This window comes from Colias philodice, chromosome 12 (genome assembly GCF_061535455.1).
Source record: "Colias philodice isolate Cphi_HAF_F1 chromosome 12, ilColPhil1 Martin Lab GWU primary, whole genome shotgun sequence".
NCBI lineage: Eukaryota > Metazoa > Arthropoda > Insecta > Lepidoptera > Pieridae > Colias > Colias philodice.
The window spans coordinates 8,753,250-8,769,911 of NC_143097.1; the positions used below are offsets into that span (position 1 = coordinate 8,753,250).

Genomic DNA, 16,662 nt, shown 5'->3' on the forward strand with positions numbered 1-16,662 from the left:
GTTCCCTCCCACGTAGCCCTCGACCGATCGGCCTATTACAATATGTTCCCTCCCGCGTACCCCACGACCGATGATCTGTTGAAAACCCTCCCGCGACCGATTGGTCCGTTGCAGTCTGTACCCTCAAGACCGAAAGGCCCGATCCGATGCAATCACTGAATGCTATCGAAATTATATGGAAAAATGGTGCCCAGAAATAAAATGAACATAAAGAAAAAAATATAAAAAAATCTGATTTAAACCCAACATGCTTTTAGTGTAGTGCGCGATCCGCTCGCCCATACATCTGAAGTCAGAACGTTAGGTACACAAATGGAATTAGTTATTAATGGTTACGTAGATAATGATCATTCGTCTGATGGGCGATGGATGGTCGTCGCCGACGACTGTGTAGGATATAAAAAATAAATCACTCGAGCCGGAGCTTCGTAAAACGTACGAACAACATAAAGCTACTGAGCACGGTGTACGCACATAGCGTTCATATCGCTTTCGACGGAAAAATGCATCGAAAGAGACCGCGTTGCGTACACATTGCCGTTACAAATTTACAATTACAAAAACACACAATTATCGTGATATAAAACTTGGTGCTTGTGCTGTATATTACTGGCAGCGTGCCGGGCAGGTGCTTTTATGTGAAATATTACAGTGGGCATTACCTGGAAAACGATAGTTACTTCACAATTTCAGAGCATTCGGGAAGGGGCTGCACGTTTCCCATTATCGGAGTAGACGAGGGACTATTAATTTCTAGTAAAATCATCTTACAATATCAACATACAATATTAAACTACGCAGTTCAACATTACAACTACCCAAAATCGAACTTAGCATTGCAATATCATCCCACATAGTTCAATATTGCAACCACAACGCAGTCCGTTCCCAAACGTCGTGTCGTGTGTCACGACATATCGTATCGTGATGTGTCACGACGTGTCGTGTCGTGTCGTGTGACGTCACGTACCGTACTGCTTGGTGCGCACGGCGATGGGCGGCGTGGTGGCGCCCTCCCCGCGCTGGGAACGCGCCGCTAACCAGATGTAGTACAGCGTGTTCGGATACAAGCCGTTTAGCGTGTACGTCTCCGTTATTGGTATGCGCCTGTGTTGTTTTTATAATAATAATTGTTCGTTTATTGGGAATTTCACAATTATAATTAAATAAATAAAAAAGACGTGTGGCACTCGGGGACTGCCGCGGTAAAGCTATTGCATAGCATGCCTTCAAGCCACACCTCCGCGCCCGTCGGAGTGGATAGCGTGAGGTTTTTTCGTTATGGAATTTCTCGATTCGGTCCCCGCGCTCAAGGCCCGCGATAGAAGCTATGCAATAGCTTAATAAATAAATATCGATTTACACAATATACAAAGTAGAAGTAGATAGTTACATCATTTTTATACAATGTCATTTTTAACAATCTATATGCAGACTGCAGACAACAACAATGCAATATAAGTCAGTAAGTAAGTAATTATACGTATTACTTCTATTATAAATCAAGTCACATGGCTGTCAACTATACTTTTTTGTGTTATTTCTGTTGTTAAAAAGGTGGATTAAAAGTACACATATGCATATCCACACATCCAACTAAGTTTTAACGAATTCAGCATTCAGCATAACAATTTCAATTGTCTCCTGTCATCAAAAAATTCAAAATGAAAGCCCTATTTTAATAACCATGATAAAAATGAACAATGAGAGCAACAATAGGTAAATAATATACATTTTAAAATATATGTCTCTGTCGACTCTACATACTCTACCCTCAAAAATTCAAAAACTTACTTTTTATGATGCTCCTTAGCGTACGTATCGTTCCAATACAGTTCATACGACACGATATTGTCGCCGGCGTGCGTCGGTCGTCGCCACGATAATGTGACCGACGTTTCGCCCGCCTCTACGACTACTAAGTTTGACGGTTGCGACGGTACACCTGGGTACGAATTTTTGTTAATTTATATTGGGAGAATGAAAAATAAAAGTTTCAAACCTTTACAATTTTTTTTCGCTTGATTTTCATATAGGCTTTTACAGTTATAATCTTCGAGAACATAATAATATCTGTGTACCTTATATTATAAGATATTGCTTACCAACAAATAAACCCACAAAAGTTTCAATTTCACTTTATTAGTGATTGCCTAATTTTGTTACTACTTTAGTCGACTAAGAGTTTCAGACCTATATTAACTAATTAATATAAAATCACACAATTCAAAAATAATTTAATATTAACTTAATTTTATACAAAAACAAACCTTGTTGAGTCTTCACTTGTACAGGGGCTGAAATAGGGCTCGGCCCTACAGACGTGAACGCTTGTACGCGTATTGTGTATACGGTGTGTGGCGTCAGTTCACTTATAGTCGTTAAGTGGTTGTTGTCCATCTGTTTCAAGGAAATAGAAATTGATAATATACATAAATTGAAAGTTTTATCTGTTTGGATGAAATGTTTATAATATAATAATAATATATAAATCTGGAGAGTTTAAACGTGAAAGTTATTACATTTTTTTCTTGGGCAACTTTGCTGTAGATACCCTACAAGCAATTCTAAATCACCTTCTGAAATGATTTCTTTCTTAAAATATAAAACTAAAACAATCTCTCTTTCTTTAAATACATATAGGGTAAAGCATTATTGACTAGATAGTCACTAGAATCAATAAAGAAGAAAAGGATCTATCCTTATAAACCTTATCTATATCAAGGATTACGTTTTCAATTGTAAGACTTATCTTTAATGTTAGAAAAAGTCTGCGTGAAACTAAATATAGGAGAACCAATTTCGTAACTATACACAAAAACAATCTTTACACATATCAATAAACTAAAAAAGAAAGTCTAAAAATTCAATAATTCATCAAAATATGTAACTTACCATCTGAGAATGCCACGATTGTATTGGTTGAGACGGATCTGACGTATAGTAAACTTTGTAGCCCTGCAAAAAAAAACATTCCATACAATACAACATACGTGTACGACAACAACGTACGTGTACCGAGATATTTCTCGGTACACGTACGTTGACGGACACGTACGTTCCTCGGAGGTATTCCTCCGAGGATAAAAACGTCTTTATTTGGAAAATTTTAATGAACGCCAAAAAATACAGTGATGTATTCCAACATAATGAAAACTCAGAAATTCTAATTTACCGAGATGTTTGAAAAGACAATGTTGCTTTGAGGAAAAACGTTGTAATGGAAGCGTAGGTATAAAAATATAATATTAATATTGTGTTACAATTTGCGCGTGTTTTATCTTGTGAGGTGATATGTCTTGGTTTATTAGTGTCATTTTTATTCAATCATATGTACATACAAATACTTTAAAATAACAAAGAAGCTTCATACTTCTTCATTCTTCATACTATAAAAGGTAAATTGATTGACTAAGGGCCGATTTTTCAATGCTTGGTTAAAACTTATCTGACCTATAAAGTATTACACGATAATATTAAAATGTCACATAAACTGTCAAATACGGACAATTAGAATACGTTTTTAAAATGGTAGTTTTATACATTATTCGACGAATAAGTTTTATCCAAGGATTGAAAAATCAGCCCTTAATATAATGATTATTATAAGAAACAAAATAAGGGCCCACAGTTAAATCGCAATAAATTAAATTAAATAGACAACATAGGTCCACTTGGAAGAAACAATTTCTTAAAACATTATTTCTTGAATACATTTTTAATACAAAGCCTTCTAAAGATCTTAAAAATATGTTATACTGCCCTATTATACATATATCTTACCGTAACTTGACCATTAGGCGTTTCCGGCTCGTCCCACTGTATGACCATAGTGCTTGAGCTCAACGGACGAACTTGCACGTTCCTTGGCGCTGAACCGGGTTCTGTGGGAAAATCATGGTTACTCTACATTTTGGAGTGTCCTATTTTATCTGTGGCATGTAGCATGACGTATGTGACAGTTTGACATATGCTGCTAGTTATAATTTAAAATGATAAATTTCTAAAATTTTCTGATGTTAGTTGGTTTTAAAAAACATAATATAGAATTATAGAGCCCAATAAAATGTGATAAAACCAATATAAATATACACAGTCAATACCTGCGTCACATATAATCATGTTACATGTAAATTAAATAATGTGGCCAACTGTCCCAATTTGTTGCCATTCAAAGAAAACAGCCATCTCAATATACATATAATCGAAAAACAAAATCCAAACTCAGATCACAGAACATAATAAAATTTCAATTTATATAAAACACAAAGGCGAAAACAAAACAATAATAATGGACATTAATTAATCGCTTTTCCCATCGTTTGACTCTTGGAGCTTCACATAAATATTTGATGTGGCATTAAAACGGTTGTTATTATGAAAGTAATATCGCGGGAGCGGAACAATAACGCGCTAAGCGGACTCTGTCTCATCTCAATTAAGTTTAAACAAAATGAAAGTATAAAAAAGGAAATAATAACAGCCGGAGACACAATGGCCCTTAATAGGATTTGTAATCGCGGTTACGGACACGTAAAAGAGAACGTCACTCAATGAAAAATCCCTTTTGCCGTTTATAATATTTCGTAGGCTCGAGACAATAGAAGTTGATACCGGTGCAATATTACGACATAATTGCGTTTGTAACTCCGCCGAACTCCCTTTTATTAGTTACTAGCTGTTGCCCGCGACTTCGTCCGCGATTACGTCGTTTTAGGTCATTCGTCGTTTAAAAAAAATACGTGACACTTTATTTTTGAATGTTCTTAATTGTCTCTTATAAAATTTAACTACATTAAAATTGAACACTCTGAAAATCTTAAAATCGGAGAAAATTGAAAATCTGAGGAAAACATGAAGGAATGTGATTTAAATTCTACATTACTTAGTATTTCAAATAATAATCTAAATTAAATGTAGATTAACAGTTTGAGCGCACCATTATAGAATATGTACCTAAGTATTAAATTACGTTAGTTTACATAGTAACAAAACAAAAACACGATGACTTTCTTTCGCGCTCGGTACCACAAACTAAGCATGTTAATGGTACGTGGCCCGCGTCACTTGACCCCCCGCGAGTTCCCCTCCTTTGCTATGCGAAAATACATTCGTCGCCCTGCTGTAGGAAAAATTGTAATACTGTGGCCTGGGCGTTATACACGCCCAGGGAGTTCCTGAGTGCCGATAGACATTTATAACAATCTTATATTAATATCACCATCTTGAGGAAAAGCTTCTAATGTCGATTTAAAACTGCATACATACGAATTAACCTGATGAAACATGTTCTAAAATTGTGAAATGAGTTCAGTTTTAAATTCGAGAAATATTGATAATTCTTGTATTCGACTATTCGTTGTAGTCGAATACAAAATATATTTAAAGAAACTTAGGTTGGCCTTCAGGCAAAAGGGATCCTATCAAATGGTAAACTTGACCTTGTATCTTAAAAGTAAGCATGAAAGGACCTTCTGATAATTGTTGAGCACCAAAGGATCATTTGAAACGCACTACTATAAGAGCGAATATTGTCTAAGAACTGTTTAGATTGCACGTCATGTTCCTCTAAAAGTAGTGATTTCAAAGGTTCCGGTGTATCTTCAAACGAAAGCCGACTCCTTACTCCACTTTAAAGCATTACAAAAATAACATACTACGTTAATATCGCCTATACAGAAGATGATCTGTAATCAATTGTGAGGTTATAAGAAAACCCACTTTTATATTTGTCGGACCCCACCACCGAATTCGTAGATTGATCTTCTATGTTTACCTCTAAGTCATTAAGACTATGCGAAATCTGTCTGCAGTAAGAGGGGCCTCTCGCTATTCGTCCGTTTCCAGAGACCGAATGGTTTCAATTCTTAATCTTTCATTAAACAAACTTAATAATCGTTTTTGTCTCAATTAATTGTAATATTCGCGTCCCTACTCTAGTCATTGCTTATGCTCATGTTCATCTTCAAGAGATCGAATAATATTATGGTGCACCCTATCATTTGTCAAACGGTCTTCATATTGAGTAAAAGTTTCAGATTCTCGAGATAAAATGTGACGGCCGTGATCAGCTGTGAGACGTTATACCCTCTCAGTGAAGGTTTCGGTCTCACGGGATAGTACATGCCGTTCGCGGTCAGCTGTGAGCCGCAATTCTCGTTGTGAAGCGGTTTCAGGTTCTCGGCATAACACGTGTTGTTTTCGGCCTAGAGTATACCTCTAACGATTCTTGAGAACTCTTATTTCTCATTTTCTTAGCTTTGCTCGAATTTCGAGATAAAGATTTTTTAGGTGGCACTGATGCATGAAAATAAAAATTGAGTTAAAACGGACTGAGAGTGTTATAGACAAATATAATCAGAAAGCTTCGAACTCCTAAGCTATCGGAAGTTACACGTGTTATTGTGAGTCAACCATAAAAGATAGACATTTATGATGTCGGGAGATATTTTTTATATAATAAGGAGAACATTTCTTTCTGAATACATGATTTCTGTGTAGCTTTAACCATTAAGGTTGCACACGCGACGAAAGCTTAAAAATGGAGTTACTGCTCTGCTCAGGAATATGAAAAATAATTGTACCAAGTTTCGTTTAAATCCGTCGAGTAGTTTTTGTTTCTATACCGGTTATACGGACAAAAATTTTACTGTTTGCTTCTTTGGCATCAGTGTCGATCCCTAATCACCCCGTGATAGTTATTTAGGAAATATATTTCATGTACAGATTTAATATACCTAAGTATACATAATATATTTAGATTCCAATTTCCATGTAACGTTAAATTCGACTATACAATAACTAACAGACAACGCAGGTTACTCTCGTTTCCGTAAGTTGAGGCGGCTACATATTCGGTCCTCATAACATCACTTTTAGTGAACGAAACGACAGCGCGGTTTAATTCGATGCCAACACCATCAGAAAAAAGGAAATATTTTTAATTGTGAAAAAATATTATGATTTACACTATTTTAATATAAAATATATGGCTGTGAGTGTGTAAAAATAAATCCAGCTAGTTTCACATCACACTTATGTTTATAATTAGCTATACGACATGAAAATATACATATTAATTACCAAGCAATAATCATACAGGTAAATACTGAACAAAAGTATTAACAGTCAAAGTTTATTTTTACTAACATTTAACAACACCCATGTAAATGATGAAGAAATGATAATTATCAACGAACTAACCTTTTCTATAATACTTAAAACAGCACATTTTTTAAATTATCTTGCTCAACTCTGCTCAAAAATTTGAGGGTTTTGTTGGAACTGTAATGTGTCAAAACTATGATATATCTAAACTACGATACAACTTGCATGCGGAAATGCTCATTACAATCAGTGAATTTAAAGAATAACTAACAACAACTATTCAATTTTATTGAGCTGATGAATATCTTTTGCCTGGAAGAGATCACCGCCGCCTAATAAATATACTGTGTTTTCTTATAAAATCGTAACATAATTTCTTTTATCTACTAAATTTTAATTAATAAGTTCTTTTTGTTATTTTTATCTAAAAATGATCTTGAGCTTATATTAGGCAAAAGTATACATTAACTTTTTATAATTTCAGGACCGCACCTTAAGGCGCGGGACATATACAAGCGGCGCGGCGCGCATCGGGCGCACCGCGGGCGCGCTGTTGGCGTCCGAAAATGATATTTATATAGAGTGGTTAAATGCATTTTCTTCATGCATAATTTAGTAAAATTATGTTTTTTGTGCTAAAAGAGATTTGAAAGTAACGTTAATTTGAAAGTAACGATTTTGTTTTGATAATTCCTTGTAAGTAAATAGCGAGGATAACCCCACGATTGCAAATATATCTTTGTTGGAAATGTTGGAATTTACTTGGAAAATTTTATAGTACTTTTAAAGTACATAATTTTAAAGTAGTACTGGTGTAATGATGGAAGAAAAGAAGGTTAAAATAACACAAAATTTATATTGTACTAGCGGTCCGCCCCGGCTTCGCCCGTGGTACATATTTCGCAATAAAAGGTAGCCTATGTTCTTTCTCAGGGTCTAAACTCTAAAGATTATCTGTGCCAAATTTCATCAAAATCGGTCCAGTACCTAGTTTATGCGTGAAAACCATACATACATACATACATACAAACCTTTCCTCTTTATAATATTAGTATAGATAAAATATGGTTTTCAAACACAGGTTTACATTTAAACCATATAAATCTTATCATTAAAATCTCAGTTCAAAAGTATTTACAGTACTGATCATTCCACAATATTATTACAATTACAAATAAATAAAAAACACAATCAAAATCAGGATTATCTTTATTTCTGACATTGTAAATACATGGGAACTTTCATTATGCTCTTCTTCATTTTCACTTTCCCTACTGCCATCACCTGTGTAAATCATTTCATCGATTAATTCAATTCACCTTTAAAAACAAAACGAAGAAGGGTATGTAATAGCAGCTCTATATAATTCCACACAGAGAGAACACATTTTTGACTGACAGGCTACCGTCTCCTATAGACCGGGAGATACTGACACAAAATTTCGAGTCATTTGTAACAGGATGGCGGTTCTACAGGGGTCTTAGTACGCAATGACAAAAAGAAAAACGATGGTGTGAACGCTGGTACCGGCGGCTTAGTCGCGTGGGCGTTAGTCGAACTCGTCGGAAAAATAGCGAAGTCAAACGATTTGTAACACAAAAATTTTAGAATTTACCGATAGCCCATAAAAAAGAAGTAGGCGGTAGTGTCATGCCATACTTTTCCGGTGTGACTTACAGCCCGCCATACCGACGCGAATGTGTTGATTTAAAAAAAACAATTCAACCATTTGTACCAGGCTAACTTTTGCACAGGTAACCATCGTCGTGCAGCCATTTACGAAAATCGCCATGCCATACTTTTCGGACGATTCCAAATGGTCGCCATACCGCCGAAAATCTGCAAATTTTTTTTTTGTAAAAATTGTAACAGACAAATGACTCGAAATTTTGTGTCAGTATCTCCCGGTCTACTACCACCCGATTTGTTTTTGATTGTGTATGACCGTGAATTGACCTCTATTTGGATGCGATGGGGGAAGCGCGCCTGCGGTACGCCTGCGGTACGCCCGCGGCGCAACCGTGGCGTGCCGCCTCGTCGCCTTTCCAAAATTCTTTCATACAAAATGTATAAGAAGGACGTGGTGCAAAACAGATTCAAGAGGTGCGCTTATGGCACGCCCGCGCCCGCGCCGCTTGTGTTTGACCCGCGCCTAAATGGGGTGCTCGGAAAATATGCCTACGGATTATTAATAGAGAAACTACGTAACAAAGTTATGTTGGTTCCATTTTATTTATAAAATATAATGAAAATGGGCAAATATAAAACATATTATGTAAAATGATTAAAAATAAATAAATGAAGCAACTACGATTCAAAGAAAACATCTTTTTCAGTGTGAAAATGCTCTAAGCAATCCTGGATGATGAGTAGGTATAATATCATGTACTCTCATCCCAGTACGGTCGGTACCTCGATAGCCATAACGATAAATATTATAATCAGATAACAGCAAAGTCAGAATAAAAATCATAACTTGTACAGTTGTGAGTGCAAAATTTATGTTTCATTTGGCAATAACATTTTTTTCGGTACTAAAACGTAGTAGTTTGATATGTGGTTGGCTGCCCCTCCTCTCCTTCCTGAAAAATATCCTCCAAAATTACCCGAGATACTTCCAATGATTGAACCATACGTTGGACATTAACTTCAGTCAAAAATTGACGAAGCGGATGATTACTAATTTCCACTTAATCCTTGCTGCCACTATCTTCATCATCAAATCATCAATTTTCAAGTGTTGTTGTAAAATTGTCAGCAGAAATAGTCTTCCAAAGGCGATATAATTTTATGAACATTGAATCTGTAAATAAAAAATCAAACGTTAATAATTGTAAATCAATAAAAAAAGCTACTTACATATAAAATTTTATCAACAAACTACTGTTCCCAACGCACCTCAAAATCTTGTAAAAGTCAAAAAGAATTCATCATTTTATTATTTCATTCTAAAAGTGTAATATAAAACCATTATAAAACCAATAAAAAACATGAATTGCTATCATTATAAAAATAAATACCTATAAAAGTAACAACTTACCTTTTGTGGGAACGCATGGTGAAAATTCACAAAACACGAAGATTGAATTTGATATTTTTGGTTTTATGACATTTATTTTAATTTTATTTATTTATTTATTCAAATGCTTTATAAATATAAATTTATAAATAATAAATTTATAAAGAATAGAAACATTCGATCACGAAATTATGTGGGTTCGAGTCCCGCCTCGTGATCGAATTTTTTCTATTCTTTATAAATTTATAAAACACGAAGATTAAAAATGTAACCAATGAACACAATCAATATTAGATTAATTGTAATGGTGTCTAGTTTGACTTAAAATAATAAACATCTACCCTCACTTTTAAAAATGTAGTATATTCACACGAAATATAAGCGCACCTTATAGGGAAGGGAAGATATGGGTTAAAGAGTTAAATAAATAACATGATTATATTTAAATTATTAATTTTCAACAGTTGTTCAGTAGTGATAACATGTAAATTGATTTGATTTTTACGAAATCTCATAGATGGCGCTGTTTCAAATTTGTCTTTATACTACTAAATTCATTAAACTGTTTCTCTGCCCAAATTACGTAAATGATATAGTTTTTATTTTGTAAAGCTAGATAATAGCATGGCTTACTCGAAACCAACATTTAAACATGAGTCTTTAGATTGTACGCTGTCGTAGTACACGGAATATGTAAGAAAAATAAAGGTTCACAGCTCCTCCCGCGAAGGTGATATCATGATAATATGTTTAAACTATCCTCACCCGACCTCTTAGGAATATTCATGCAAAATTTGAAGTAAATCTATGCAGTACTTTCTGAGATTAGCCCGGAAATACATACAGACAAACAGACAAACAGACAAACCGACAAACAGACAAAAATTCTAAAAACTATATTTTTGGCTTCTATATCGATTATAGATCATGGATCAAGTATTCTTTTAAAAAAATATTTAATGTACAGTTTTGACTTTCCTACGATTTTATTATATGTATAGACGTTAAAAAATACACTGAAAAGGAAAAGTGCTCGGTGAATTTTTTATTTTTTCTCTATGGCAACGCTTTCATTATCATCTCATCAGAGACAATTTTAATATTTTGTTCGACCCCCGAGTCTGCGGTAATTTAAGTCAAGTTGTTGGAGTGAAAAATGAGGTTAGAAATTAAAAAAAAGAAAATGTCCCAGAAATGATATTATGGTATATAGATTAAGTGTAGTTTAATTATGCGATGGATTAAAAATGTTAAATGATAACGTAAAATTATCGCCCACAAATTACATGTTTTATTAAAGGAATACAGATTTCAATAAAATAAAAGCCAAAGACACATGCATTTTTAACTACCCGTATGTAGTAAGAATTTACTTACTGGCACCTCCATACAATGAATCCACTGCAAAAAATAGCAGGAAAACAGCATTATTAGTCAGTAGATATTATATAAAAAATGTCACACTCAAATCACACACATGTGCTATAGCAGAAAAAGGGTAGAGGGAACGTGTAGTAGTAACATTATTAAAATGTCCGTCGGTAACGAAATGGTGCATGAAATGAAACGTAAATCACGCGCTACATCTAACACTACGAAAACCCAATTTAAAAGTGCCAAATAAAAAATAGAAAACAAAAAAAAAAATCAACAAAAACAAAACTATGTACTTAAATCAAAAAATTTCATTCAGAAGCAAAACTTACATGAAAGCCGCGGCGACCGTAGTACGTCGCGTTATACGCGTTGGCATGAAAAAATCGTACAAAACAAATATCTTAGAACTGAGAAACGAGCGACGTAAAACCAAAAATCTATTTATCGAATCTAAAGCGATGAAATCAATCAAGGAAATAGATAGAATCGTAAGCGATAAGAACAAAATTAAAGGAAGCGGATGATGAATGCGCCGAAATTGTTGTATTTTATTTGGATGCCGGTAGGGTTCGCCGACGTTCAATCGGCCGACATGATTAAAACGTCCCTTTAAATATTTTTTTACATCAATACACGAAGCGAGGCTGGTCGGTTGGTTTAACGAGAATTTGTTACCTGTTGTTAATAATCATTGACGAGAGTACGCAAATATAACGGAGCTTAATGACAAAAAAACATTCAATAGGATTCAATCAATCGAAAGTAATACAACTTCGCAAATTATAGGTCTATCTTATAAAGACCTCCCTTGGCCATATAGATTTCCTTTCATTTCCCTTTCCTCCTTTATTATCAAAAGAAAATTTTAATATACCTTAAAGTTTTTTTCTTTGGATCGTGTCGCAAATGTAATCATACATAGCTCAAAACAGTAAGTTTCCAGCCTACAACTCATCCTTAAAAACAGTCCAATGTTACTTAGGAAAAATGCTACATTAGCTCATTTCTAGGCCTCTACTTTAAAAAAAACTTTACTTTAAAATCATCTTTATACCTTAAGAAAATTGTTTTATTTTGTCCATTTTAGACCACCACTTATCTCTACTCTGTGTGTCATATATCCCATAAAAAAAAATCATCGTCAATCTACATATCTACATACCAGTCTCCCCCGTAGTGATGACCGCCGGCTCGGAGGGCGGACCGCGACCAATGTTGTTCACAGCTATCACGTACATTTCGTACTCCGTGTACGGGGACAGGTTCGTCACTGAATAGTACTGTGTGATCACGCCGGATATCTCGCTGAACGCCTAAAACGCGACACAATGTTTTATGGAATATTGTTTAGTATTAGAAGAGAAATTGATGAAAAGTTTTTTTTTTACATATTGTTTAATGTTTATGGTAATTATTACATATTATAACTCTATATATAATGCGGATATTTTCAATTTCACCTACTTTCTGTAAAAAGGGTAGTGTATATTACTTAGCTTTTTTTACATTTTCAGCCACCCGCATTTCCATAATTATTTGTATTCTATGTATCCGCTTTTAAGTGGTTTATGCTCTCTCTTTAAAATAATTCAATAATATATTAAATAATACAAAGTAATAACATGCTCTATAAATTTATAAAATTATTCACTAAAACATTACCTGATTAGCATATTTCGGCTTGTACTGTATAACATAGTACTGCGGCTCCTCGGGCCCGCTGTACGTCCAAGCGAGGCGTACTGTCGTCGCTGTGATTTCAGATGCCCGTACTTCCGTGGGGGGACCGGGTAACGCTGTTACAAGTTATAAAAATATCATTGAAATAAATATTCTTATTGAATTTGTTCAAAATATAAGCCTGAATAGAAACACTTTTTATACATAAACATAAAAATGATGAAATAGATAACTAACTTTATTTATCTCGATGAAATACAAAATTACTAGTTTATACATAGTATTAAGTATGTGAAAGTTTGATATCTGAAATAGGATTCAAAGGAACCTGAAGTAGAAATTCTATTGAATTAAAATTAGAACAAGAGCAGCAAACCCCAATAAACTTTTTCACATATTAATTTAACTTTTCAAAACACAAGCTAACCTAATAAACTGCTCTTGCCTTATCCCGCCTCCTTTCCACTTACAAAAATCCCTCATTAATGTTTAACATCGAATCTGGTGTATTATGAGTTCGCTAAGCTACTTAAACGCATAAAAATACGAAGTTCAATTGACGGCCTGAAAGTTTTAACGGGCCGTAGCCGTACGGCTAAACAAGTCGGGGGAAAAGGGGCTAATCCCTTTCGAATTAAGCTGAGAAAACGGACGAAGTAACAATAATTAATCATTAATCAAACTGACATTCGTTATGTCTCCCGGGCATCCGGCGAGTTCGCAAGCCTTCCGATTAGGAATTATAATATTTATCCATAATGGATGGATGAGACTCCCCGCCATTTATCAAATTGATTTTGGCAAATACTTAATTTTGATTCGGTTCACTGTGGAAACTTCGCTTTGTTCAACTTATTAATTAAACGGAGTGATTATTTATGTATTTAAATACATAAACATCGTGGCAATATTGTCTGTCCAGTTTAATGCTAGTCAATGATGGAGTTTTGTTCGAGCACCTAATGAGTTAGGCGTGTAATGATAATTCCCTTAATTATCGTTCATGACTAGTTGCAGTTACATAAAGGAAATGATACGGCTCGCACAACCAAAAGCGTGGTCGCTCTCAATAGCTATTTGACTGTGTGAAATCTGTCGGGTGATTGCATTTGACTACCTATTAAGTAGCACCTACTACAAACGTTATGTAATTTAGCAAAGCTTTTGCTTGCTTTGGTTACAAGAAAATAATGATTGCATAAGGCTTTACATTTTCGAAGATTTGCAAATATACTAAGGAGTGATAAATAAATATTTGAAATAAAAATATATATCCAACTATATGGACAAGATCACAACTCTTAATTTTTAAAAGCACCCTTCTTGTCAAATTATTTTAAATAGTAATACAAAGAATTAAAGAAACGAGACGTTCCATCAATCCGCACTTGATCAGCGTTGTATATTACGGTTTAAATCTCATACGAGGCCTGTATCCCTACAGTGGGAGCTAATATATGCTGTAGAAGAAGATGTCTTATAACGTTTGTTATACATGATGATGACGATAGTTCTACTCACATTGGACTTTGACCTCTGCCGTGGCTTCAATCACGCCAAGCACGCTGGCTGCCTCGCACGTGTAGTTCGCAGATTCGCGTATATCCTCCAACTTCAGTGTGTTGATGCCGAGCGGCGGGTTGTCTTCGGGCGTCAGCCATTTCGTCAATCCTGCGCGGAAAATATATTAAATATTACGTATTGTTCAATAGATATAATATATTAATAATACACAAATTTGGTCAATTTTAAGTATTCCAAAGTTATGAGCTTTAGGAGACGCAAACCTTGTCTCAAATTCCATTCACATGTATTTACCTATTATATTATGTGTTTTTAATCTATAAAAAAAGAGTAGTGAAAATATTCCTCTACACAGTTCTATCTATCAGACTAATAAAATTCTTCGAAGCTTGTTACTAGGTAGTAGGTTGGTACTCTATTTCCGTGAAAAAGTAATACATGGGGTTATTTCCACTATAATAATACCTCAGAAATGACTCTCTTTTTCTCCATTCAGAAACTAACAGATTTTAAACGCGATTTATTCCCTACGTTTCAAACATCTTAGAGTAAACGTGTTCATGCTTCAAAATCTGTTCAAAGTCTTAAAACTGATCTAATAATCTATTTTCTAAATATATATTACACAATATACCTTTTCTCCATTTGACAGTGGGCATCGGCGATCCTACGGCGACGCACTTCAACGTAAGATTACCGCCCAGCATCACTTCAGTCCGTGGTGGGGGTGGTATCGAAAACTGGGGTGCTACACGCCTCACTGTGGAAGATGGTTTTATTAAGAAAATGCTATTTTTTGTAATTTTTGAAGTGAAAACTTCTTTAGCGGCGTTGAGCACTTTTTCTGTAATGGGTATAAAATCTTAAACTCGCGTCAGGACACGTGACCTGATCGAAAAAGCGTAAGACGGATACCATTCCAAAATATTAAACATGCTCAACGTTAATAATCAAGTTTTCACTTCTGCCGGCACTCCCGGAGTGCAACCCGTCTTTTTTAACTATAGGCTTACTGAAAAGAAAAGGAAGGAATGGTTGTTGTAATATAAGCAAAAATAAAGTTTTTTGTATAGTTAAAATTGTTATAATAATATGCTTTTGGGTTTCTTCATATTTTTAACAACATTTACTGAATATATAAAAGAGTTTTTATAGAGCAATATCTTAATAATCTTTATTTTTATATGTCCTCTATATATTATAATTTTATTTTTGTACCTAGTTCATGTTTACCGCTTTTCAAGTCTAATCACATCGTGTAAACCAATTTCGGCTTTAATCGCAAAGACTTAGGATCTAAGTAAAGTTTGTTACGTAATTTGAACCGACCAAATTGTAATATAATAAGTGCCCGACTCGATTGAGTTACAATTGAATAATTCCCGCGTAATTAATAATAATCTCAGATTATTTCACAATTAAAATCAATTAATTGTATTTTGACGAGTATCGTCATATCGTATTCCAGAGAACTTTGTTTAACAAGCGAAAGGAATACTTTCGATAGACTTATTATAATAAATTATTATTTATCAGCAAACTAAATACATTTCCAATTAACTCACTTGATATAACACGAATAAATCATTAGGTACGTATAACTTATTTATGAATTACTAATAGTAAGCTTTGTGCAGATTTAAAATTAACTATAGTGGATTAAATTATCTTATATATAAAATTCTCGTGTCACAATGTTAGTCTGCATACTCCTCCGAAACGGGTGGACCGATTCTCATGAAATTTTTTGTGCATATCGGGTAAGTCTGAGAATCGGCCAACATCTATTTTTCATATGTACCACGGGCGAAGCCGGGGCGGACCGCTAGTATTATTATATAATTTTTTTTAATTGTAATTCAATTACGAAATATTTTTCGCAATTGAATTTTAAATATTTCAATTTAGTACCATCCAAAAAAAGATGTGTGTTGAATATGTATAAAATAGTAAAT

At 34.4% G+C, this 16,662-nt stretch overlaps 1 protein-coding gene across 2 annotated transcripts in view; it reads right to left on the reverse strand.

Moving 5' to 3' along the window:
• The window catches only part of Lar (tyrosine-protein phosphatase Lar), a 338,436-nt gene that overhangs the window by 15,385 nt on the left and 306,389 nt on the right, over positions 1-16,662 (reverse strand). For both annotated transcript variants that reach the window (XM_089701767.1, XM_089701766.1), the window contains exons 8-16: positions 15,342-15,467; positions 14,705-14,854; positions 13,166-13,299; positions 12,666-12,816; positions 3,784-3,884; positions 2,896-2,958; positions 2,271-2,400; positions 1,795-1,945; positions 971-1,107 (exon numbers count right to left, since the gene is read on the reverse strand). In XM_089701767.1, the coding sequence (XP_089557893.1) occupies positions 971-1,107; positions 1,795-1,945; positions 2,271-2,400; positions 2,896-2,958; positions 3,784-3,884; positions 12,666-12,816; positions 13,166-13,299; positions 14,705-14,854; positions 15,342-15,467 (1,143 nt within the window). The remainder of the gene's footprint in view (positions 1-970; positions 1,108-1,794; positions 1,946-2,270; positions 2,401-2,895; positions 2,959-3,783; positions 3,885-12,665; positions 12,817-13,165; positions 13,300-14,704; positions 14,855-15,341; positions 15,468-16,662) is intronic.